General features: G+C 37.3%; 1 protein-coding gene across 1 annotated transcript in view; it reads right to left on the bottom strand.

The window, feature by feature from the left end:
• Positions 1 to 20,703, bottom strand: part of LOC141347552 (phosphatidylinositol 3-kinase regulatory subunit alpha-like) — a 34,492-nt gene extending 13,789 nt beyond the window's left edge. Inside the window, exons 1-4 of the mRNA XM_073852552.1 lie at positions 20,697 to 20,703; positions 20,509 to 20,604; positions 18,805 to 18,882; positions 9,017 to 9,087 (exon numbers count right to left, since the gene is read on the bottom strand). Coding sequence (XP_073708653.1) covers positions 9,017 to 9,087; positions 18,805 to 18,882; positions 20,509 to 20,604; positions 20,697 to 20,703 — 252 coding nt within the window. The remainder of the gene's footprint in view (positions 1 to 9,016; positions 9,088 to 18,804; positions 18,883 to 20,508; positions 20,605 to 20,696) is intronic.
• Positions 20,704 to 26,480: the final 5,777 nt, after the last annotated feature.

Below are 26,480 nucleotides of genomic sequence, written 5' to 3'. Positions count from 1 at the left end.
ATCAAGTTCAAATTCACCTGCAAATAAAATAAAATAAAATAAACATTTCTGCCAGTGATAATGAGGTTAACACTAAAGTTGCCCACAGAAGAAATATCTGCAACAGAAAGAGGTCAAGTGTCATCTGAAAACCTGAGGAGGTGCTTGAAGCCATTCACCTCTCCTCACCTCTTTAATTTTTCAATGCTCTCCAACATCCTTTGCCATTTTAGTATAAGAAAAGTGACTGACCCCCATGGCTAAATTGTAATTGCATTGATCGTCTGTCTGACTAATTGTAAAATAAAGTTTCCCTGTGATCAGGTTCTAGTGAAATCAAAAACCCATTAAGCTTTGCTGATGACCTTCTCTCTCTCCAAATGTGATTAGTTTGTTGACTTGCTGTAATGCTGGCATCCAATGCAAAGCTTCAGGATATTCTAGGTATTCCAGATAAACCTGATAAGTAATACAAACTACTTGGGAGGGACTTTCAATGGCAGCAGGTGAAACCACAAATAAGCCATTAATTACCCATTAAGCCAATAACAGTAACAGAAATCCAAAAATAAATATTTAACATCAAAATGTGAACAGAAATTTATTTAAGTATTTTTTCATTAACACTTTATTGAGGTATGGATAGTGTGGATAGTGAATAACAGATATAACAGTTTCCTTTTGAAGGTACACTTAAAAAAGTTCACTTCCAGAATAAAAAATTCCTGATAATTTACTCACCCCGATTGTCATCCAAGATGTTAATGTCTTTCTTTCTTCAGTCGCAAAGAAATTAAGCTTTTTGAGAAAACATTCCAGGATTTTTCTCCATATAGCAGACTTCTATGGTGGCCAATGGTTTGAAGGTCCAAACTGCAGTTTCAATGCAGTTTCAAAGGGCTCTACACGATCCCAGTCGAGGAATTCAAATTTATACACATTTTAACCACAAATGCTCATCTTGCACTAACTTTGTGATGCGCATGTGTGTCCTAAAGCATTACATAATCATGTTGGAAAGGTCACATATGATTAGTTCTTCGTCTGTGAACGTTGGTTCAAAAAGGTATCATCTCAATCTCAAAAACATCTAATTTTCTCCTCCAACCAAAAGTCATTGTTTTACCCATTTTTTAAAGGGCGTTTGACTTTCTTTGCTGAGTCGGTACTTCTGCCTGTGTGACGCGTGACCTTTCCAACATGATTATGAGCATTTGTGGTTAAAAAGTATATACATTTTTATTGTTTTAAGAAAATGACCATTTGTCTCACTAGACAAGACCATTATTCTTTGGCTGGGAATGTTTAGAGCCCTTTGAAGCTTGAAACTGCACTTTGGACCTTCAAACCATTGGCCATCATTGAAGTCCAATATATGGAGAAAAATCCTGCAATGTTTTCCTCAAAAAGCTTAATTTCTTTGCAACTGAAGAAAGAAAGACATAAACATCTTGGATGGCATAGGTGTGAGTAAATTATCAGGAAAGTTTTATTCTATAATTTTTATTATTTAATTTCTCTATTAGGCATTCCAAAATATACAAAATCCATCATCAGGACACTGCACAATGGCATAGAAAAATAATGAAAAATCAGTGCAGGTCGAAGCAAAAACGTGTTCTATGTGAACAGCCTTTAAGAGCTTTGAAACTCTAACATAAAAATAGACAAAACCACACATTTTCATCAGAATTTTCAAAAGACTGGCTGAACCATTTGTCTCGCCATCATGTTGATTGCACTTCTGAAAATGTGCAATTTATCAAGCCTCTAAAGAAATAGTGTTCTTCTACATTAAACTCACATGGCTAACAAAGAGCGCTGAGCTAATATCAGACTAATTTAACGCAGGGATTTTCCATAACCCGAGTCCCCTCTCTATCACAGAGGAACAGTCATGCGAGAAACTACCACCTATTGATCACAGTTTCTCAATGAATCCCATTTACTGGCCGTGATGTCCATCCCGAGCTTCCACATGAATTTCTTATTTTTCTAATCACCCTCCCAGTGGATGCCCATCTGCCGATCTTTAATTTCTTGCCTGCCAGTGGCCCAAATCGATTGTTTCCCCTGCCTGTCTTGATCCATATATTGTTGGAGTGTGCTTTTAAATGCCCAGCTTGTAAAGTGTCTAATCCACTACAAACAGATTTGTTTGGGTCATCAAGAAGATTTTGCCCCATCCCTAACTCTCCACCAATCCTCATGTTCATCTATTTACGTGCCTATCAATTAAACTCATTGTCAAATTCAGCCCTCCGATCTGTCTAGCCTAAAACTATTGATCCGCCATGCCTTTGTTTATTGTGCCTAGCACCTTCTGTTGGCCACTGGGACACATAATCAGCTATGATCATTTGGACTTTACCCCACTCTCCACAGTGACCCCACTTAAAATGTGTGAAGAGACGTCACATGGCGAAGGACCAAAAGGTTGTGATTATAGCCCGAAAACATTCAGACTGGTTTTAGAGGTTAGTGCTGTAAGTTAAAAGCATTGAAACGAGTCATCTCCATGATCCTTTGGGTAAAGGTCACCACTGGCTCTGGATAAAGCTGCCTCAGCTGGTCATTATCTGCTGTTAAAATTTTACACATGGCTTAGTCCCCATGGAAGCGCTGACCTACTAATCTCGCATAGGCTGTGGCGGAAAATAAAGGTGTAAATTATAGTAGTTTAAAAAGCAGGAATTCAATGCCATACATTTGTATTAAAGTAACGTTCAAATCTCGTCAGACTGGGACTAGTTATACAAATATTTTGTGGGAAAAAAAGTGAAAGGAAGAGAAATGGAGATAAAACACAACTGCAGACAGTCTACAGTAATTTCCTTCACATTTTCTTAAAAAAACCAAAGGTGTTTCATATATCTTAAGAGAATATATTTAAGATATAGCTGCAAGCAGCAATTACCGGGGTTCAAAAGCTTTAAGAAATTTAAGCACATATGAAAAAAGACATTATGTAGCAAGCCTTTTTTTTGCAAATACAGGTAATTTACCATAAAAAAATATTATGTTTTGTAACGTTTATGACTGTCATAGTTAGGGATGCACCGATCCGAATCGGCCGATCACTTGTGCGTTTTGTCAGTAAAGCCGGTTCTGTAATCAGCGGTAAATGCCATCAGGTGCGTGATTTCACGTTGAGCCGTATATACTACACACAGCCGTTGTTCACTGACGAGCTGCGCACTTTCACACTGATAATGAACATTGATTTGCGCAGCTCGTCGGTAAACAACGGCTGTGTGTAGTATATACGGCTCAACGTGAAATCACGCACCTGATGGCATTTACCGCTGATTACAGAACCGGCTTTACTGACAAAACGCGCAAGCATGATCGGTCGATTCGGATCGGTGCATCCCTAGTCATAGTGCCAGCTGTTGTTCAATCTCCTTAAAACTTTGCATGCTGCTTTGGAATCACCTGTCGCATGTGCTCACCAGGTTTTGAGTTTTCCTTTGCAAAAGTATGTTTTTTACATATTCTTAATTATTTAACAAACCATTTGATTGACAGCAGTGGTTCTAGAGGCAAAGTTGTCCGGTATAAGGGGCCGTTCACATGTCGCGCCTAAAACGCGTGGAAAACGCTAGGCGCGCCGCTTTCTTCCTTGTCAACAAAGCGCTCGGGCGCTTGCGCTCCGGAAGCGTCTGCCGTTTCTAAGCAACCATCAGCTGCGCTCTAGCTCCAAGCTGCGGTGCGCTTGCTGCATTCTGAAAAGTTGAGATGTTTTTATCTCGATGCGGCGCGGACGCGCCTGGAAAAAACGAGCGCGTCGCACCGCGTGCGCGTCGCGACCGCGTCGCTTCCAATATGCGCGCGCAAGCCGCGCGGCTCCATTTGAAATAACGAACTTGCGCGCGCAAAAGACGCTTCATGTGAACGGCCCCTAAGGAGTTCTGTCATACTATATGAATATCGTGTATATGTGCAAAAAAAAAAAAAGGTGCAACGCACAATCGTTTACTCCCTTGAAAAATGTGATATCTCCCCCCCAGTTAGCTTTTTATTATTATTATTATTATTATTATTATTATTATTATTATTATTATTGATATTTGCTCTCCAGAGAATCTTTCTTCACTGGTTTGGTTCCGATCGAGCAAAAAACCTAGGAAAAGTAGGTTTCGCAAAATACCCCAAAATTTCACCAGACTCATGAACGAATCTGACGTTGACATTGTAGGCGGTGTAAGTACTATCATCCCTCCAATGAATATCACGTATATGTGCAAAAGTGGCCAATTTATTTTAAATTTCTCACAGACCTTTGGGGCCATGAGTCAAACAGACACACCAAGTTTCGCTCCATTGGCCTCCGTTAACCATATCTAATAGGTGCTCAAACTTCATCAGCCAATGGTGGCCATGTTTTTTTTTTTGAGATACGCAAATGTCCTTTTGTAAGTTTTTTCACTCTTATAGCACGACTAAGTGGCCAAGTACCGTGATTTTAGTCCTGCAACTTCAGATTGAGGTCTTACATAAGTGTCCTAAATTTGGCAAAAATATCTCATTCCGTTCAGGAGTTAAAGACATCCCTTTGTGACGGTGAGTCGAAAGTTAGATCTTTTTTTTTTGATAATTATTCTGCCCTACAAAGCAAAAAGGCAGTAACTAAGGCGAGTGCAGAACTGAGAAAAATGACTTTAAAGTTATCCTGTCATCCAGCCTGTTATCCAATGTTAAAACCGTCCCGTGAGGATGCCGCGAAATCACACACATTTGAGATAAGATATTTTGTCACATAACAAAGGATGCCTTGAATGTCATGAAAATGATAATAACTCATTTTTGACCAAAAATGCAGTTACTGCCTTTTTGCTTTGTAGGGCAGTATTGATATTATTGATAACTTTATGCACTGGTTTAGTTCTGATTGGGTGAAAACCCTAGGAAAAGTAGGTTTTGCAAAAAATCCAAAATACCCAATAATTTCGACAGGCTCATGATCTGTATCTGTACACTTGAGCCTGCAACTGACGGTTTAGGAGTTATAAGCGATTTCCTACTTTTGATTGCTGTAGCGCCACCGTCAGGCTGATTAGGACGAGCCTTGGTGACGTTGTAGCTGGTGTGAGTACTACCATCCCTTCAAGTTTTAAGTCACTACGACTTATGATTTTGGTGTGCATGATCAGTTTTACGTGGAGATCACTGATCTCTGACCATTCTAACAATTACAATAGGGTTTCAGCGCTATGCACTTGAACCCCTAAAAAGCCTCAAAAACATACAAGTACTAAATAAATATACAAATAAATAAAAATTGTTAACAAAATAAAACTGCATCACATGTAGAACACTTAACCGATATTATATTCAGCGACCAGAAATTGCCACATGGTTCATTTGTGGTCTATTCAAGCTGGTCTACTGAAGGAGAAAAAAAAAAAAAAGGGGGGGGGGGGGGGGAATGTCAAATGATCTAATTATTTTCAGTGAAGTTTTCACATCAAATCTAATAATGAAGATTAAAGCTAATGGAATGTTACTGATAAAATGGTCTGAAAAACGTGGATAGGTGAGACAGTGGTGCATTTTTTGCCTAAGGGAATTAGATTGACCATAATTCCATTTGCCACATTATCTCATCTTTCACTCAGCTGTGCCATGCAGGCAACCCAAATCGCTCACAATGGTAAAAGCTGTGACTGTGTTGCATAAAAAGGGAACAGTTGTCAAAAAGTCATGGGCCTCTGAATCAAAAAAGCACCCCTAAGTACATTAACTCCATGGAGAATAGAGATGGAATTAGTGTGTGTTTGCTCTGTAGATCTTAACAATTCCTTCTGGTTCTTTTTTGCTTCACATTAGCCAGTTGTTTGGCCTGTTGTGAACAACACTGAAATGTCTGCTGACATTCATTTGAGCGAACTGCGAGCTGGATGCTGTTTGCAAATCTGATTGAGTAGTTTTGCAAGGACAGAACTAGCTCAAGGTTCTGAAACTACTTACCATATCATATTTTAAAAAGATAACTCATGTCTCTAAATATACCTCAGGCATCGTCCGTTTTATTTCAAAGCTCTAGTTAGATAACATAAAACTCAAACATGTTTTAACTTAAGTAAGTTTTAAGTTGGTAAGATTTGCTTGGGTTTGCAGAGGCAAAATATTCATCCAGCTGTTCTATAACAATGAAAAATGGATCCTTTCAGGTATCTGCATTGGTTAAAAACTGTAATGGCTGCTCACTGGCTTACCCAGTACTATTTTTTTTAATATCTCAATGACTTCTATAAAGATACCTTAGGCTTGGAAACGGCACAACATAAATAAAACTACTTTTTCTTAATAACACCGAATGTGTTGGTTCGCTGCCTTACATCTGAGAGAAACAAGGTTTTCAGAGAAAGTAATCAGATTTCTCACAGTGGGAATCACGGTCGGTGTGCGTATGCATGCAGAATGTTTGACTCGGCACCGCATTGTGATTTTATGTTTGAAGCTCCCACACCGTGACAGAAATGGATCTTGGATTTTTCCCTTTTTCTTTTTCTCCCCACTTGACTCACTTGCATTTTCGCCCACACATCAAAGTGTTTCCTGCATTGCTTAGACACCATACCGTGCTCACATCTTATGAACCAATATTTTTAAAACTGCGATCATGAATACCAAAAGGCAGTTCACTCTGCTATACTATGTCCATTTTAGTGATCCAGATAGGATGTAGTTCAAGAAACTGAAGTAAAAAGTAGGCCCACATTGAACTGTCATGCACAAAAGTCATTCACAAGTTTACATATACCTTGTGTAAAATGTTAATTATTTTACCAAAATAAGAGGGATCATACAAAATGTTATTTTTATTTAGTACTGACCTGAATAAGATATTTCACATAAAATATGTTTACATAGTCCACAAGAGAAAATGACCCTGTTCAAAAGTTTACATACACTTGATTCCTAATACTGTGTTGTTATCTGAATGATCCACAGCTGTGTTTTTTCGTTTAGTGATAGTTGTTCATAAGTCCCTTGTTTGTCCTGAACAGTTAAATCCTTCAGGTCCCACAAATTCTTTGTTTTTTTTTCACATTTGAACCCTTTTCACACTGACTGTATGATTTTGAGATCCATCTTTTTTTCACACTCAGGACAACTGAGGGACTCATATGCAACTACTACTGTTCCAGAAGGAAAAGCGATGCATTAAGAGCCTGGGGGTGTAAACTTTTGAACAGAATAAAGATTTTCATTTTTCTTATTTTGCCTAAATATATATACATATATTTTTTTTATTTAGTACTGCCTTTCAGAAGCTACAGAAGATACTTACATGTACCCCAGAAGACAAAATAAGTTTAATTTTCCCTGATATTCAAATTCTAAAAGTTTTCTTTTGCTCTTAATGCATTGTGTATCCTTCTAAAGCATCAGTGAGCATTTTAACCTTCTGTAATAGTTGCGTATGAGTCCCTCAGTTGTCCTCAATGTGAAAAGATGGATCTCACAACCATACAGTCATTGTTGGAAAGGGTTCAAATACACAAAAATGCTGAAAAACCAAAGAATTTGTGGGACCTGACGGATTTTTCTGAAGTACCACTGCAGTTTAACTGTTCAGGACAAACAAGAGACTCATGAATAACTATCACTAAACAAAAAAAAAGTTCAGGTCAGTACTAAATAAAAAATAACAAGCATTTTGTATGATCATTCTTATTTAGGTAAAACAATTAACATTTAGCAGATTCTGCAATATGTATGTCAACTTTTGATCTCAACTGTACATGCATTCTGTGAAACAGATTTTGTGAAAAAATGTCCCAGTGTTTTTGTCCAATGTTGTTTGGACTCCAGCATTTTTCAAAATATCTCTGTTCCACAGAAGACTGATTTCCCACTCAAAATCAATGCACAAAATGCAAAAACAGCCTACCGATTTTGTCTGCCTACTAATAATACACTCTCCGAAGTGATAACTCCCATTCCCTCAAGATATTCATGACACTTTTCCAGAATTACACACGCTTGGTGCCAGTCTGAAGTGGAAAAGTATGGGACAGCATACCTGACCCTGTCCAAGACACTTTCTGGCTTCTCATGTGCACATAAAGCCACGCAAACACACTCACACCCTGTCAAAGCATTCTGTGGGTCAGTCCACAAATTCATGCTCTGCTAAGCCTACTTTAACCCTTAGTGTTGCTCTTTGGTCCATGTTCTGTGTTTACCCAGCACTACCCTTGATCCCTCGCTTCAATTTCTCTGTCGCCTCCTCTATCTTCCTGTCACCAGCCACTCTCTGAAGCAACACAAGAGTCCCAGGGGCTTTTGTTTATGATATTTACGGGTGCAAACAGAGAAAGGCATTCAGACATTGGGCTCGCAGAGGACAGGCTTAGGGGCATTTAAGGCCCTTGTGTATGGAGAATATTCAAACCTCAAATGGGTCAGTAAGTCTGACAGTTTATTTCAGGTGGTGGACCAATTTTTTTTTAAATATATATTTATTTATGCATTTGGCAGCCGTTTTTATCCAAAGTGTACATTACACTGAAATTGTTGAATAAAGTCATTATTTTTGTTTTCTTTGCACACAAAAAGTATTCTCGTAGCTTCATTGAACCACTGATGTCACATGGACTATTTTAAATGATGTCCTTACTACTTTTCTAGGCCTTGAATGTGGTAGTCGCGTTGCTGTCTATGGGTCAGAAAGCTCTCGAATTTAATCAAAAATATCTTAATTTGTGTTCTAAAAACTCTGATGTATTTAAAACAAGGCCAGCCTTTGGTAAGGCTTTACTATGCTAGTACATGTGCCTTCTCTGTTGATCTCTTTTGACACAGAAAGCTCTGTCATTTCAGTGTCTTGTGAATGGCTATATGTGCTTTTGTGTTTTCATCTATGGCTATAGCATGCTTTGTTATTGTAAGCTTTGATGCTGTGTGTTCGGCATTATGTTGGAGTAATGAAGGAGACTGTTCCAGTAAGGCGCAACCTTTAGGAACAGGGAGGGGAAAATAGCTTCAGAGATGACAGCCCTCATTCCTAAGTGACCGCAAGACCCACTGTGGACCCAGCCAGTGGGGCCATGTTCCTCCTCAAACTGAACTCAATCACCTCCTTCATTGTTCTGTAACCTGATTCACAGACACCAAAAACACAAGCTGTCATGGGTACAAAAATGCTATGAAATGTGGAATGATGCCCATAAATGTAAACATCTGGCAGCACTGTCAATATGTCAACAAAGAGTGACAGCTACAGTCAGTAGGAAGGATACTTGGAACATGTGTTTCGTAATGACAAAGACCTTACAAATTAACTTTTTCTTAAAGGAGAAGTTCACTTCCAGAACAAAAATTTACAGATAATTTATCTTATACTCTATCTCACCCCCTTGTCTTCAAAGATGTTCATGTCTTTCTTTCTTCAGTCGTAAAGAAATGATGTTTTTTGAGAAGAACATTTCAAAATTTCTCTCCATATAGTGGACTTCTATGGTGCCCACAAGTTTGAACTTGCAAAATGCCGTTTAAATGCAGCTTCAAAGGGCTTTAAATGATCCCAGCCAAGGAAGAAGGCTCTTATCTAGCAAAAAGAGCAAAAAAAAACTTTTTACCTCAAATGCTTGTCTTGTCTAGCTCTGCGTGTACTCTGTGTATTCCGGTTCAAGGCAGTTAGGGTATGTCGAAAAACTCCCATCTCATTTTCTCCGTTAACTTTTTTATTTTATTTTTTTTTTTTATAGAAGACAACCGATCGTTTCATTAGATAAGACCCCTCTTCCTCAGCTGGGATCGTTTAGAGACCTTTGAAGCTGCGTTTTGGAAGTTCAAACTCGTGGGTACCATAGAAGTCCACTATATGGAGAGAAATCCTGAAATGTTTTCCTCAAAAAACATAGTTTCTTTACGACTGAAGAAAGAAAGACACGAACATCTTGAAAGACAATTTGTTTGAATTTTTGTTTTTGGAAGTGAACTTCTTTTTTTTTTTAAGTAGAACACAAAAGGAGATCTTTAGTGGAATGTCCAAGCTGCACTTTTCAATATAATGAAGGTGGACTAAGGCTTTCAAGCTAAAGATAAAGTATCAAAACAGTGATAAATGCTCATTTTCTGAAGCCATATGATAGATTTCTGTGAGGAAAAGACTAAAATTTAAAGGGATAGTTTGCCTAAAAATTAAAATTCTGTCATTAATCTGTCAAATTAAAACAAGTTATTTTTAATGAAATCAGAGAGCTTTCTGACCCATAGACAGAAATGAAACTACCACGTTGAAGGCCCAGAAAGGTAGTAAGGACATTGTTAAAATAGTCCATGTGACATTAGTGGTACAACCCTAATGTTATAAAGCCATGGGAATATTATTGTGTGCAAAGAAAAGAAAAATAATGACTTTATGCTCCACAGAAGAAAAAAAGTCCAACAATTTTGAAATTGCATAAAGGTGAGTAAATTACAAAACACAGAATTTACATTTTTGGTTAAACTACTAGTTGTCCCACTAAAGAATTTTTTTCGTAATCCATGATAAAGAGTACATTATGACAGACTTTTTATTTTTGGGTCCACTGTTTCTTTAACTAAACTTTGTCATCTTTCATTCAGCTCTGTGCCGCAAGTTTTTTTGTAGACCAAAAAAGACATTTAGACACCACAATAACACTCTTTCCCATTTTGTCAACATATACACATACGCTTACAAACGCTGATACCAGCAATATGCAATAGCACAGTTGACGCCTGTGGCACGCCACTGTTTACCCTGTGGGATGGGACAGGAGCGTGGTGAGCGTGCATTTGTGTACGTGCAAGCACACATGTGTGAGAGTAGAGAGAAGGTGATGAGCGTAAAAAATGAGGGGGAGATTGTCATGTAAACATCTTGAAAGCAAGGACAAGGAGAGCCAGCACACAGAGAACAGGGACATGCAGAGATTCAAAGCAATCAACAGACACTGACCTACAGAATTACAGCACCAAATACAGTAGGCCTCATTATAAACTCAACAGACAAAACTTCCCACTGATTAAAGCTGCAGGTCATTACACAACTCTAATCTAATAAAGTGAAAAGATGGCAACTTTGCAATAGAATCAGTCTTAATTATGTAAAAATACTCTTCCTAGACTGCTGATGAGAAAATGAGTTTGGACAAAGATAATAGATGACATGAGTCTAAAATTATTAAATTGGGCCAAATAAAAAGAGACAAATAAGCAGACAGAGAAGCAAGAAAGCAAACAAGACAGCAATAAAAAAGGAAAGCGATAAGAAAGAAAAAAGAAAAAGAAGAAAACGGTGCATAAGCGACGCAGTCACTTATATGTTGTTATTCAGTTTAAGCTGCTGTGAACTCAATTTAATTTGCACTGGTTTGGCACATTATGCGTCTCTATCCAATCAAGTCTTCGAGGAGGGCATGAAAAGAGTTAGGGAAAGGAAATGAGTGAAAATGGACGAATGAAAAGGAGTAGTTTAAAAGAGGGGAGACATGAGAGAGAGAGAGAGAGAGAGAGTGGAAAAATAGAGATGATACAACTGTGGCATTACACTGCAGAGGAAAAGAGCTCTGCCAGTTATATAACATGCTTGCCATTCAGGATATTAGGTTTTAAAAACGGCTGTAATGTGGAAAATGATTTTTTTGTTATGTCTATCTGTCAATCCATGACTGTCTGTCTATCTGTCTGTCTGTCCTTTTATTTAACAGTCTATCCTTTTATCTTTTATCTGTCTATACATTTATGTCTGTCTGTCTGTCTGTCTATCTATCTATCTATCTATCTATCTATCTATCTATCCATCTATCCATCTATCCATCTATCTATCTATCTATCTATCTATCTATCTATCTATCCACCCGTCCATCCGTCTGTCTGCTATCTTTCTGTCTCTGTCTGCCCATCCATGCATCTAACCATCTATCCATCCATCTATCTCTTTCTGTCCATCCATCCCTCCATCCATCCGTCTGTCTATCTATCTTTGTCTGTCCATCTATCCATCCATCCGTCCGTCCGTCCGTCCGTCCGTCCATCTATCTATCCATCTATCCATCTATCCATCTATCTATCTATCCATCTATCTATGTCTGTCCATCCATCCATCCATCCATCCGGTCTGTCTGTCTGTCTGTCTGTCTGTCTGTCTGTCTGTCTGTCTGTCTGTCTGTCTGTCTGTCTATCTATCTATCTATCTATCTATCTATCTATCCACCCGTCCATCCGTCTGTCTGCTATCTTTCTGTCTCTGTCTGTCCATCCATCCATCTATCTATCAATATGACGGTCAACTCACTTACCTAGTGCATGTATATGTATATGTATATGTATGTATATATATATATATATATATATATATATATATATATATATATATATATATATATATATTAGTGGTGGGCCGTTATCGGCGTTAACGTGCTGCGTTAACGTGAGACTCATGTCGCGCGATAAAAAAAATATCGCCGTTAATCTATTCTCAAAGTTGGGTTGGGAGCTGGGTCTAAACTACGTAAGATATGATGACTTTCACTTTGATATTTTAGCGCGGATAACGTGTATCTAGTTGAATTGCACTGTAGGGGGCAAGAACAAGTCTTCAACTTCTGTGTAATTACCACATCAAATGAGACGCGCAGACATGGATGCAGTTATGAAGCCGCTTCAGGGCAGGTGTGTGCGTTGCTAGACCCTTTTTACTGGGGCACGTGCCCCAGTGAAAATCTGCTGTGCCCCAGTAAAATCTCAAGTTTGAGTTATAATTTACTTTGATAATCCCGAAATAAAGACATTAAACTATATGCAACAACTGAATTGACGCTTCTAAAAGCAACGCAGTTTATTGGAAGACTATGCACGCAGATAGGCTATCCATACCCACGCGCCTGTGTATTTCACGGGAACGCGCACGTCGTACAGCCTTTTGCGCAGAAGTACTTGGTTACACAAGTTTGTATAGTTAATTGAGTTGTAAATGCAATTGTCAAGCAGTTTGTAATGCATTTTGGAAGCAGGAGATGAGCGCCTGGTCTAATGCGCCACCTGGCTTGAGAAACCCGTTCTCAAAGACTTACTTCTATAGTCATTATTTGGGTAGCACACATATTCCGAATGCCTTCAGCAGAATTCAAATTAGCCATTTTAATCTAGATTAATCTAGATTAATTTCAAGATTTAATCTAGATTAATCTAGATTAAAAAAATTAATCTATGCCCACCACTAATATATATATATATATATATATTAGGGCTGTCAATCGATTAAAATTTTTAATCGCGATTAATCGCATGGTTGTCTTGAGTTAACTCGCGATTAATCACACATTTTTATCTGTTCTAAATGTACCTTAAATTAACACTTTTTAAAGTTTTTAATACTCTAATCAACATTGGCATGGATGCTTTGAGCAAATATGTGTTTATTACATGTATCAGTGAAACCATACTTGACTAGACTAACTTGTTTCAAATGTCATAGATGTTTTTCAAATAACTTGTTCATGTCTATTAGACACATGAAAAAAAGAACATAGAAACACCAGGTTCCCATTACTTCTCTTTCTTTGCACTGAGCAATTTACTTACACAAGCCTGTTTACATTATTTGCAGGACAGGGCAGCTCACTTCTTCTGAACATGCAAAATCTACATTTATTATTACATTTGTTTGCCTCTCGGTGCCCACATACTGTCATTTGATGCAGCCAAGTTCTCAACAAAACTGTTTCCATTGTTTTGATTTAATATTTCTGTTATCAGACAACCAAAGTAATATGAAATAATAACTGAAAAAAATCCTGAATTATGATCATTATTCATATAACTTCCTGTTTGAATGCCTTCAGGATCCTTTGACTTTTTAGGAGTTTAGCCATTTAAAGTTATGTGATCCCAAAAACCTGCTTCTTTTATGTTTTAATGTATTGTTTTGGTTATAATGTACTGATTGGAGAGCCTGGTCTCATGCAAATGCGCACTAGCACGACTTTCTGTTTCTATTTGGCGTGCTATTAACAAGCTGAAATTAACTTTGGCGTACATATGATATGCAATTATGCATGTGTTTGACGTGCATTTAATACGCCGTTTTCGCGTGCATACTCGTATGTGGCTTTACGCATCAACCCCACAGCACCAATCCTAACGTAGCCCGACTCCGCTTGCATTCATTAAATATGGCAGAAGTGCCGGTGTACGCAAAAGGATAAAATACAGAAGTACCTGCGTACCGGCCCACTTCAAGCACTGGAATGAACATAACATCTGTTTTAACCGAAAGCGCTGCTCCACTGCCGCTCGCTGAACAGAGCAGACGCAGATATGAAGAGAGGGAGGTGCGCGCGCATTCATTGGGAGACCTCACGCACGTTCAGCAAAACCGAAGAGCCTCAGAAACTATATTGGGTTTGTCCAATTATGTGTTTATGTATTGTTGCTAGACACTTTTCGCTAGGTTGGCAGCACTGCATCCATTTCTTTAACTATGGGCTAGGTAGTGGGTCAAACAGAAATGCGCGCTGCGTTAATCGCGCGTTAATAAAATTAGTGCCGTTAAAATTAATTTGCGTTAACGCGCGATTAACGCGTTAATTTTGACAGCCCTAATATATATATATATATATATATATATATATATATACACATGATATATTTAAAAACACTGCAGATGGATGCACGAGCGCATCCTCAATAAACAGCCCCTAACTCAGTGACGAAATCAATCAGAACATCTCTGTCAGGAAACTCTAAAAGCCAAGGCTGAACAAGGGAGGAGCCTGGCCATAAGTAAGTGTGTGTGTGTGTGTGTGTGTGTGTGTGTGTGTGTGTGTGTGTGAGAGAGAGAGAGAGAGAGCAATCGAGGGATGACATCACTGTTAGTGATCACTTCCAAGGCTGTATCTGCAGAAAAGAGGAGAAAGAGCTGGACAGAACAGATGCCATGGATAGATTATGCAGGTAGAGTGAGCATAAACAAAACTAGAGAGGCCATCCTGCAGAAAGGTGAGAAAATTTCCAACAGGATTGCTGAAATGACTGAAATGAATGGCTGATACAGCTTAAGGATGCTAAAAGTTCATATAAAGGTGAATGTGCATGTGATGCGTTATATACCTCAAACATACCATATAAAATTAATACGCGCAGATGGTTGCATTTCTGCAGTGTGTAAATGGCCTGCATTTACAGACAGGAAAAAAAAAACAGCATCATTTGCAATGAAAAACAATTATAACACCACCCGCAGAACAAAGTGTTCCCACGGGGCACTGAACCGTCTTCCCTCAGAAATCTTTAGGAATTTAGGGTGTGTTAATCAAGACAATCGCTAAAAGACTCCAATAAAACAAAGGGCGTAGAAAAGCTCAAGTGGCAGAAGCCCCTTCTGCCCAAGCTGACTGTAAAACGCTGGACTCTAATAGGTTATTGACTATTGCATATGAGACAGGATGACATCACTGGCAGCCAATGGGAGATCAGGAAGTGCGGAAGATGAGAAGAGTGTTTTTAATTTGTGTTTAGCTGAGCTCAGCTTCTCTCACGCAGGAAAAAGACGAAAAATGCGTCAATGATGAATGTCGAAATTAATAAACAGAAGGGAAGAGGGGCTGTTGGCATGTTGTGGAGTGGGCACGGGTCAGCCACGCTCTCCGTGCGCCTGTCACTGTATCCAGGGAGACCGGAGCTGGAATCGTTTTTCTTTTCTCGTCGACTGTGTACGTGTGTGTTCACGCTTGTGTGCTTTTGCTGTACACCGAATGCATATTCATGCACACATGCAAATGTTTGTCAATTCTCCTTGACCATTAGTTTGAATTTACTGCGTGTGCACTTGTCGATCTTCGATACACCTGATCATGAGTCATTCCTCTCTGCGCTCCTCTCTGCCTCCCACATGAAACCTTTCTTCTTTCGTTCTTTCTCATTTCTCTAAAATATGTAACCCCGTGGCTAAAACGGCTTGCCGTATCCATGACAACACACTGTTGATCCACAAATCGCTGGTTGGTTAGCACAAACTCTAGCTGGGTGACGTAATGTTGTCTCTGGTCTTCTGTGGCCACTGGACTTCACCACTTCTTGGCTGGGATTTTAAATGGCAATCATGGTGCGTGTCTGCCAAAACACTTATGAGAGTGTATGCAATGGTGTGAGTATTTCCACACTGAGTAACTAACGTGTTATATAACTGCAGGAAATGGGTGCTGGATACACTTCGTAACGTTTCACGGTTGGCTTAATGGCATTCATACCAGTCAAAGGTTAGACTTATGGTTAGATGTGAATGGAACTATTTAAACAACAAAAGTTATGTAAAAAGGTGCATATAAGAAAGAGATGACATAAACCTTAATCAAATACATACATAAATATACATGAATTTTTATTATATGTATATATACACTACCAGTCAAAAGTTTTTGAACAGAAAGATTTTTTATATTGCTCACCAAGCCTGCATTTATTTGATTCAAAAAACAGCAAAAACAGTATTTTTAAAATATTTTTTCTATTTAAAATATTACTATATTATCATTACTGCAGTAACATGATCCTTCAGAAATCATTTCAATATTCCGATTTGTTGCTCAAAAAATTATTATTACTATTATGTTGAAAAGTATCATTTTTTCAGGTTTCTTTAATGAATCGAAAGTTCACAAGAACAGCATTTATCTGAAATAGAAATTGTTGTAACAATATAAATAAATTATATATTAAAGCATAAATAAAAGTATTAATTTCTATAATTCTATAATTGTTTAAGATAATTAAAGCAACAGTGTTTAAATAACGAAAGAATATGTAAAAGTATGGTTTTTGGGGTCAAAAGACCCCTGCTCTTGGGGCTAAAAAGGCACAACAATTAGGATGATAATTCAGAAGGCTGACTTTTCCATTTGTTGACATGACATTGTTAGATTCAGATTGTAAATTTCATATTAGGTTGGGTGTCCATCATATACTGTAAATCATATAATATAATAAAATATAATTAATTGTTACTACTGTAAATCTATTAAATTACTATGGGATTTCCTTCAATGATTTCAGAATCTTTACATTTTAAAATGATGTTGTTTCTGTATTTTGAAATTATGTTTTATATTAACATATTTTAATGGAAATAAATTTAATTCTTTTATTTACCAAAATAAGCAGAAAATAGCATAAACTTTGCTAAAGTGATTGTTTTGAACAAGTATTAACTTAGGCTAAAGTATTTGTATACTTGTGCCTTGAATGAATCTTGAACAGCAAAAAAGCACATTAGAGTGATTTCTGAAGGATCATGTCACAATAAAGACTAGAGTAATGATGCTGAAAATGTAGCTTTGATCACAGGAATAAATTTCATTTTACATTAACTTTTAAATAGTAAAAATATTTAGAAAATTGCACTGTTCTTGGTTTACTTGGAATCAAAAAATTCAGGCTTGGTGAGCAAAAGAGTGTTCTTTAAAAAACATTAAAACGTCACTGTTCAAAAACTTTTGACTGGTTATGACATTTAAAAATGAGATCTGTCAGTTGCCCGTGTAACACAACATTGACCCAAAACACATGCAAAATTAATCACTCTGAAAAGGAAATTGAGAGTTGTGTAACGTCCAAATCTAATCTAAAGCTGTTATGACATAATAAGCGACTGGACTTATAAGCCTGAAGAACATTCTCCAACATACCAAAGGACTTTTAAAAGGCAAAATCTCAAACCAAAGCTGAAGGTCAATATGAAAAAAGCTAACCTTTCCTACACCACCGTAAACTGGCTTTACCGCATTGTCAAAGCACATTCATGTCAAATAGTCAAAACCTGACAACATACCCTATACATATAGTTCCTCAGTTCATAAGAGTGCTCATGTCAGAAGGCATTTTTCGGAATCTGTGCAGCAACTCGTGAAAGACCCTTTGCCCTTTTATGGATTTGTGCATGTGAGCATAAATGTGCACATGTACTCTAAAGAAAGTGACATGAATAGGCCCAGGCCATGTTAGTGCACATGTAACAACCTGCGAAATTATTTATATGGTTGTGATGCTTAAATCGTAGCTTAAGTTGTGTCAAGATGTCAAGGGTTTTGCTGGACTACCTGTACATATATCTGCACTTCAGTGACATAACAGATTGCTAACACAATCTTCAACACAGTCCCTTTTTTAAACTTAATAAAAGTCTCAGTCTGAAACAACAATTGTATGTGAGCTACAGTGATAAAATGAGTTTTCTCCTATGGGAAATGCATGCTCTATCTAATCATTTTAGTAGAGAGGGAAAGGATGCAGTGTGTGTGTGTGTGTGTAAGAGAGAATATGCGCGTATTTGCTTCATCTAATTCAATAGTAGTGCCAAGTTTTTTTGGAAACATCATCTCCCCAAAAAAGTACGGAGCCAGAGCACTCCCTTGTGGTGCTAAATAAGAACTTCAGCTAAACTTTATAAACTTTTTCAACAACAGTAGCCTGGATCTACACTGCGTGCGGAGCACAGGAAATTACTCCACTGCTCAAGAAGGTATTATTGTTTCATCTGTTCATGTTTTACGCATCTCACAATTAGGACTGTCATCCTTCAGTTTTTTTCTTTTGCACCACAGACACATGAAAGCAACATTTTAATCTTAGATGTAAATAAATTAGATCCCATTCATGATCGTTTAATTTTAATTACGACTCTCAAGACTCCTATACCATACAATCAATCTAGGTAAACTGAAACTTAATGGTTGTTTAATAACTACATGCCTATTACACACATGGGGCTGAATATACTATTTAATAGATATTTTGAAATTAGAATGTACAAAATAAACCACTGATGAAAGAAATGGCATGAATTACCTGTTTCCAAAGCCTGCAATAATTCTGGAGATCCAGCGGAGGTCTGGCCAGGCCGGTACAGTGGCTCATTCTCCCAGTCTTGAACACAGGACAGAGCAGACAGTCAAAAGTCAGGTTTATAATCTGATGTGGTATCATGCAAACCAAACTGTTAAGTAAATTGATCTGTTGAAGAAATAAACTACATTAAAACTCCTTACTAAATGCACTGAGGAGGTACAATGGTAAAGTAATGGTATTAGATGGTAAAAAAAACATTGTATTTTAAATATATACACTACCTTTCAAGGGTCTGACCTCAGTTCGATGTTTTCAAAAATAATTTTATGAAGCAAGGATGCATTAAATTGATCAAAGGTGACAATTGACATTTTTATATTGTTACAAATAAATGCTGTTCTTTTCAACTTTTCTGTTCATCAAAAAGTCCTGAAAAAAAATCCAAATATTTTTTTTCTTCACAAAAATATTTAGCAGCACAGCTCTTTTCAACATTGATAGCTTTAAAACGTGTTCTTGAGCACAACATTAGCTTATAAGAATGATTTCTGATTAATCTTGTGACACTGAAAACTGGAGTAATTACTGCTGACAATTCAGTTACCATGACAGGAATAAATTGTATTTTAAAATATATAAAAATAAAAAAACAGTTCTTTTAAATTGTAATAATGTTTCACAATGTTACTGTTTTTTTACTGTATGTTTGATGCAGCCATCTTTCAAAAACTTACCAAACCCAAACTTTTGAATAATACTGTACAACATAGTCTTGAATGTGATTGTTGTGGCATTTACTGTATACAGTCCTACAACGTATTTCAAAGAATACCATGGTATCACCATTTTGAGGTCAAAAGTTTACATACACCTTGCAGAATCTGCTCAATGTTAATTATTTTACCAAAATAAGATGGATCATACAATATGCATGTAATTTTTTATTTAGCACTGACTTGAATAAGATATTTCAAATAAAAAGCACTTAATGTCCCTGTTCAAGAGTTTACATACACTTGATTCTTAATACTGTGTTTTTATCTGAATGATCCACAGCTGTTTTTTTGTTGTTGTTTTTTTAGTGATAGTTGTTCACAAGTCCCTTGTTTGTCCTGAAAAGTTAAACTGCCCACTGTTGTTCAGAAAAATCCTTCAGGTCCCACAAATTCTTTGTTTTTTCAGCATTTCTGTTTATTTGAGCACTTTCCAACAATAACGGTATGCTTTTGAGGTCCATCTTTTCACATTGAGGACAGCTGAGGGACTCATATGCAACTATTACAGAAGATTCAAACTGATGCTTTAGAAGTTTTGAACATTTTTTGAACAGGGACTATATGTAAAGGTCTTTTATGTGAAATATCTTATTTAGGTCAGTACTAAATAAAAAATAATATGCATTTTGTATGATTCCTCTTATTCTTGGTAAAATAACTTACATTTTGCAGATTCTGCATGGTGTATGTAAAATTTTGACCTCAACTATATGCTCAAAACAAAATGGCATTATCATGTTACTGTATTAACTGATTCTAGATGCAAGTTTTTTATACTTGCACAAATATATATTTAATTTAAGATAAAGGAAATATTCAACTGAGCACTAGAATTACTAGAAGTTGTCAGTAACATCATAGCTCACCAATGTAAGTGACTCTCTCTGAATAGTTCAATTAGATAGGTGAGGCAGAGGAGCAAACTCACCCAGTCTCTCTAGAGCCTCCGTCAGCCTGAGCACCACGGCTGGGGTCTGGTCAGGCAGAGCGCACTGCTCCATAACATCTCCCTTTCCACAGGGGCCTGTCAGAGAAGGAGGGAGAGAGAGAGATGAAGATGAGAAATCCCACTGGTGAGACCAAATTCCCTGATTAGGTGGCTGCCTGTAAACCCACATCTCATCTCTCCTCAGGGAACAGTCAGGTTGTCATATTCACACAAGCATGGTAGATATGCAACATAATACTCAAAACCCAACCTCACACATTTATGTTAATGCAAGAATTACCATGAACTCTAAACACTTGTATAAATCTAGGTTATTTTAATTTCTATAAGTATTAACACTTTGCAATTCAAAGTTATATTAAAGGAATAGTTCACCGAAAAATGAAAATTGTGTCATCATTCTCTCAACCTGTATGTGTGTCTTTCTTCTGCTAAACACAAAAGAAGATATTTTGAAGAATGCTGATTACCACTTACGATTCCCATTGATTTCGTTTATATTTTGTCCATACAACAGATGTCAATTGGACTATAAACTGTTTAAACATGCTTTAAAATATGTACCCCACAGAAGTACGTCACACAGGTTTGGAAGGACACGAGTAAATGATGACAGAATTTTCATTTTTGGGTGGACTATGCCTTTAAATGCTGGAAAATATAAACAATTTGTCCAAACAGGTTTTTAAAATTCAGTATATGATATGTCCTCCAGGTATGTCCTCCAGCAGAATGAAATACAGTGCATAATGTTTCATAAGCATCATTGTCTCTGCCATCTCCACTGTCCTTCCACTAAGCGCTGACCTTCTGCTGAGGTTACAGTTGGAAAATGTGCCCATATATCTCTGTATATGGGCACTTATATGCGTTCAGGCCACCATGAATAAAATCCTTGAGTTGTCTGATTTTTAGTATTGACATGTAGTAATGTCAATGACACTCTGACCATATGTGTGACAGAAAGGAACACGGGAGCATGCTTCAAATGACACCCTAATCTATGTTGTCCTGTGATTTAAATGACTATTAGGACTATTAGCCATTAAGTATCATGAACTAACAATGAAAGCATTTATTAATTTAAGTTATACTACAGGGCTTGAATGTTAGAATCTGATTGGCTGACAAATGTTATAAGGTGTGCAATTATTTTCAGGGAAACGTGTGGGTAGTTCAAGTCAGGTTTTGACTGCATTATATGTCCATTTGACTTCACCAAATTACTTCAGTTAGTTCAAAGGTCCTTACAGCCTGCAACAGCGAAAGAACCAAAACCCACAATGACACTAACCAAGCAAAGAAATAACAAGATAAAACAACAAGATAAAAACGCCAACTTATTTCAATGATTTTGCCACAAAATCATTTTTTATTATGTACTGAAAGCACTCTCTTTCTCCCACTCTCTCTCCTTTACAAACGCACAGACACAGTACACACACATACACACAGAAATGTGTTGTCAACACTGCGGTGATGATCTTATCAGTAAAATATAGTTTAGCAACTTAAACACTGCCTGTCATTTCTCACTAGCGAAGTAATAATGGTGTTTTTGATGCAGATAAACTTACAGTTCCTCTATTAGTAGAGACACTGCTGCCAAAAATTGTTGAGAGACACACACTCAGGAGATGTATACATGCTGCATTAATTAACTGCATTAATAACTGCATTACTATCAACAGCTCAAGCCCTGTAGGTCTAAAATAATGTTTTGGAATTAGCAACAAAGCAACATCTTTGATTATTTTTTATGAAATCTGAGAGCTTCCCGCCACTCTGCATAGACAGCAATGCAACTACCATGTTCAAGGCACAGAAAGGTAGTAAGGACTAGTGATGCGCGGGTCGTCTCATAACCCGCGGGCCCCGCGGGTAACCCGCGGGTCGGGTAAAGAAATTGTCACTTTATTTGCGGGGCGGGTTGGGGCGGGTCATTAAAAAAAAAAAAAAATGTATATTGCGTGCAATTCCCTATAGTCTATATTACATATTTGGGAATATCTATTTTCATATTTTATTAAGTTCTTTAATAAGGTTATCAACACGTCACGTCACGAAAGCGCCAAGCAGCTCCCGCTGCCAGCCACAAGCGCATCAAGCGAACGCTCATTCGGCTCTGCAGGCCTGGTGCTATGCGTATTTAAATCTCCTCGGATGCGCATTATCCTGCATTAGTCAAAATCAAGACAGTCAACCACATCCAGTCATATGTGAATGAATGTAAATATTCGCTAAAAACACACAATAAAGACAGCAATGATACAGTCAGGACCGTGGCGCCGGCTTGCTTTGATGGTGATTGCGCGTGATGCGTGCGCGCCCTAGTCATTTTAAACAGTTCATAATAACGAAAACAATACCTTACAAATAAAAAGAAGCAGATTTTTATGATCAGAACTTCCAAGGATCCAGTAAACGAATGCGTTCAAATAGAAAGTTCAAAACGATATTCATATATAAGCGTATATACCCACTTTTTTTCCGGCACCACTAACGTGACACCACCGATTATCTTGTTATTAATATGATTTGATTTATGGTTCATATCCATAATCTTACAGTATGTTGTTGCCAGTTTAAAGGGCGATGTTTGTGATTGTTTCCAAGCAAAAAAAAAGCTGTATTCATTTGCATTACAATGCATAGTATGTCTATTTAATGGTTGCGGGTGCGGGGCGGTGCGGTGCGGGGCGGGGCGGGGCGGGTTGTAAAAATAGACACAGTGGTGCGGGGCGGGCCAAATAATTTCATAATTGCGGGACCCGCGGGTTGAAAAAAACCTCGACCCGCGCATCACTAGTAAGGACATTGTTAAAATAGTCCATGTGACATCATTTGTTCAACCGTAATGTTATGAAGCTATGAGAATACTTTTTTTGTGCGCAAAGAAAACAAAAATATATATATTTTTTTACGATTTTAACAATGTCCCTACTACCTTTCTGGGCCTTGAACATGTCAGTTGCATTGCTGTCTATGCAGGGTCAGAAATCTCTCGGATTTCATCAAAAATATTTGTATTTGTGTTCCAAAGATGAACAAATGTCTTAGGGGTTTGGAATGGCATGAGGCTGAGTAATTAATGAAAGAATTGTAATTTTTTGGACAAACTATCCCTTTAAAGGAGTAGTTCACTTTCAGAACAAAAATGTACAGATAATGTACTCCCCCCTTGTCCTCCAAGATGTTCATGTTTTTTTTTCTTCAGTCGTAAGGAAATTATGTTTTTTTGAGTAAAACATTTCAGCATTTCTCTCCATATAATGGACTTCTATGGTGCCCCTGAGTTTGAACTTCCAAAATGCAGCTTCAAAGGGCTCTAAACGATCACAGCCGAGGAAAAAAGGGTCTTATCTAGCGAAACAATGGGTTATTTTCTAAAACAAAAACAAAAAATGACAATTTATATACTTTTTAACCTCAAATGCCCATCTTCTCTAGCTTGGCAAGATGAGCGTTTGAGATTAAAAGTATATAAGTTGTAAACGTTTTTAGAAAATAACCAATCGTTTTGCCAGATAAGACCCTTCTTCCTCGGCTGGGATCATTTAGAGCCCTTTGAAGCTGCATTTAAGCTGCATTTTGGAAGTTCAAACTTGGGGGCACCATAGAAGTCCATTATATGGAGAGAAATCTTGAAATGTTTGCCTCAAAAAAACACAATTTCTTTACGACTGAAGAAAGAAAGACATGAACATCTTGGATGACAAGGGGGTGAGTACATTATCTGTAAATTTTTGTTCTGAAAGTGAACTACTCCTTTAAGCTATCATATAACAAACTCAGAGTAGGATTTTCTTTTCTCTCAGACATTTCCAAACACTGTTAAACTCATTTATGTGTTTTATAAAGCCACCGAGTGACAATTCCATCCATTTACATCAAATTTGCGTAAAAGCGAGAAATTCAGTTTTTCTGCACCATTATGTGAAGCATGAGGTCCGTGAAACCGTAGTGCTCTTGTAGTGCCGTTTGCAGGCTCTTGTGAATTATCTTCAGTGACAACACTAATTAGCAATAATGTGTGCCACCCGCTAATGTCTACACAGATACCAATGCTATCTCTCGTTGTTTCTTTCTGTAATTAGGAAATGTCTGTTTATTTAACAGAATCTCACACACACAAGCATCTGTTGACAGCAGGAAAAGTTTGCGTTCCCATGCACGGGTGTAATTGGTGCGCTAATCTGCACAGCAGTGGCTCCTGTTGCACCCCGCTGCAATTTTCGCACAGGAGAATCACGCTTTGAGGTGGCAGTGCTAATTTATTTTTTGTTTTTCAAAGCACCGCTATAAAGGTTTAAGGTTCGACAGTTTAAATCTAACCAGAAGTATCAGCATCTGCAGTACAGGAACTGATTAGGTCCATTACTTTTGACTTACCATATGCAAATGTAAAAGTTGCTGTGATCCTTTAGTAAAAATATAGATGAAGCTACAGGAACAGGAAAGGGGGAGATGACAGTGATTAAAAATAAAAAAACTGAAAGATTAATGAAAAGTTCCTCTGAGGCTTTGATGCAGGTGGCACAAAGACGGCGGAGGTTTGAGATTACACACGTTAACGGCGGAGCGCATTGGTATTCTAACAACACGCGGTGCATTTAATTGCTCCACATCCTGCTGGTTTCTCTATGGACCTCGACAAGTGACGCCTTATGAATGAGCAAACAGGTCAGAGCACGATGGGAGGAATCATAATTCTCTCTCTCTCTCTCTCTCTCTCTCTCTCTCTCTCTCTCTCTCTCTCTCTCTCTCTTTTTTCTCTCACAAACACACTTTCTCTTGCTCTCCCTTGTTCCTTTTGTTTTGGAAGCCTCACATTCCTTAATTGTTGGCCAGCCAAGATTTATAAGACAGCAGATAAAAGTGGAGCTGTGTGCAAACTATATCTTGCACTATAATGAAACTAAAGATGTAGGAGTGTTATTTTAATAATATTGTCTTAAGTAGCATGGGTATATTTGTAGCAATATGGGTCAAAATTATTATTTTTTTTTTCTTTTATGCCAAAGTCATTAAGTAAAGATCATGTTCCATTAAGATATTTGATAAATTTCCTACCATAAATATATCAAAACTTAATTTTTCTTAGTATTTAGATTTTTTTGCACTCTTCAGATTTCAAATAGTTGTATCTCGACCAATTATTGTTCTATCGTAACAAATTCCACAGTATTTCTGTGGAAATTAGCCATACAATTTATCTGATCTTCAAAAGATTGCTTAAATGAATAAGACAAAAACTAGGGCTGTTACTAACGATTATTTTGGTAATCGAGTAATTGGTCTATTATTCTGATGATTAATCAAGTACTCAGATAATTATAAGTAATTTATTTTTGTGGTAATAAAAAACAGACCTAAGCGAACAATAGCCTTAAAAAAAGACTTAAAATACATATATAATAGCAATGAGACATTAATAAATAGTTCAAATAAAGTATCAAAAGCAAGTAATCATGGTTTTATTGAACAAAACTGTTCAAATACACTATATTATAAACAACAGAACTAATGTACAACACCAACGGCCTGACGATTGTTTTTACACTTTACTGTGCGATCTAATTCTTGTTTAATATTGACTAAGCAACATTTAATTAAAATGTCCACTTAATTTTTTATATTTGCCCATTTGTTTACCATAGAAATGCTACAGCCACTGTCATTTCTTTAATATGTGTACATCAAAATGTGTAAACTCAAAGGGTTTGAGCTTTTATTTTCAAATCACGATGAACAGTTTGCATACTAAGAAAGATATTGATGTATTCTCATTTGTTTTTGCAGGCTTATAAATGATTTACCGTATAAATCTGATGAAATGTCGCATGTTGCGTTCCAAGATGAGCATTATAATAAAGCCAAACTCACAGCAATACGCAGAGATGGAGTTTGAGGCGCTCCACACATGTACATGATAACTGTTTGTGTGGAGC

This window comes from Garra rufa, chromosome 12 (assembly GCF_049309525.1).
Source record: "Garra rufa chromosome 12, GarRuf1.0, whole genome shotgun sequence".
Classification (NCBI taxonomy): domain Eukaryota; kingdom Metazoa; phylum Chordata; class Actinopteri; order Cypriniformes; family Cyprinidae; genus Garra; species Garra rufa.
Note: the sequence above shows the minus strand (reverse complement) of the source record. Positions and strands in the feature narration are given on the sequence as shown.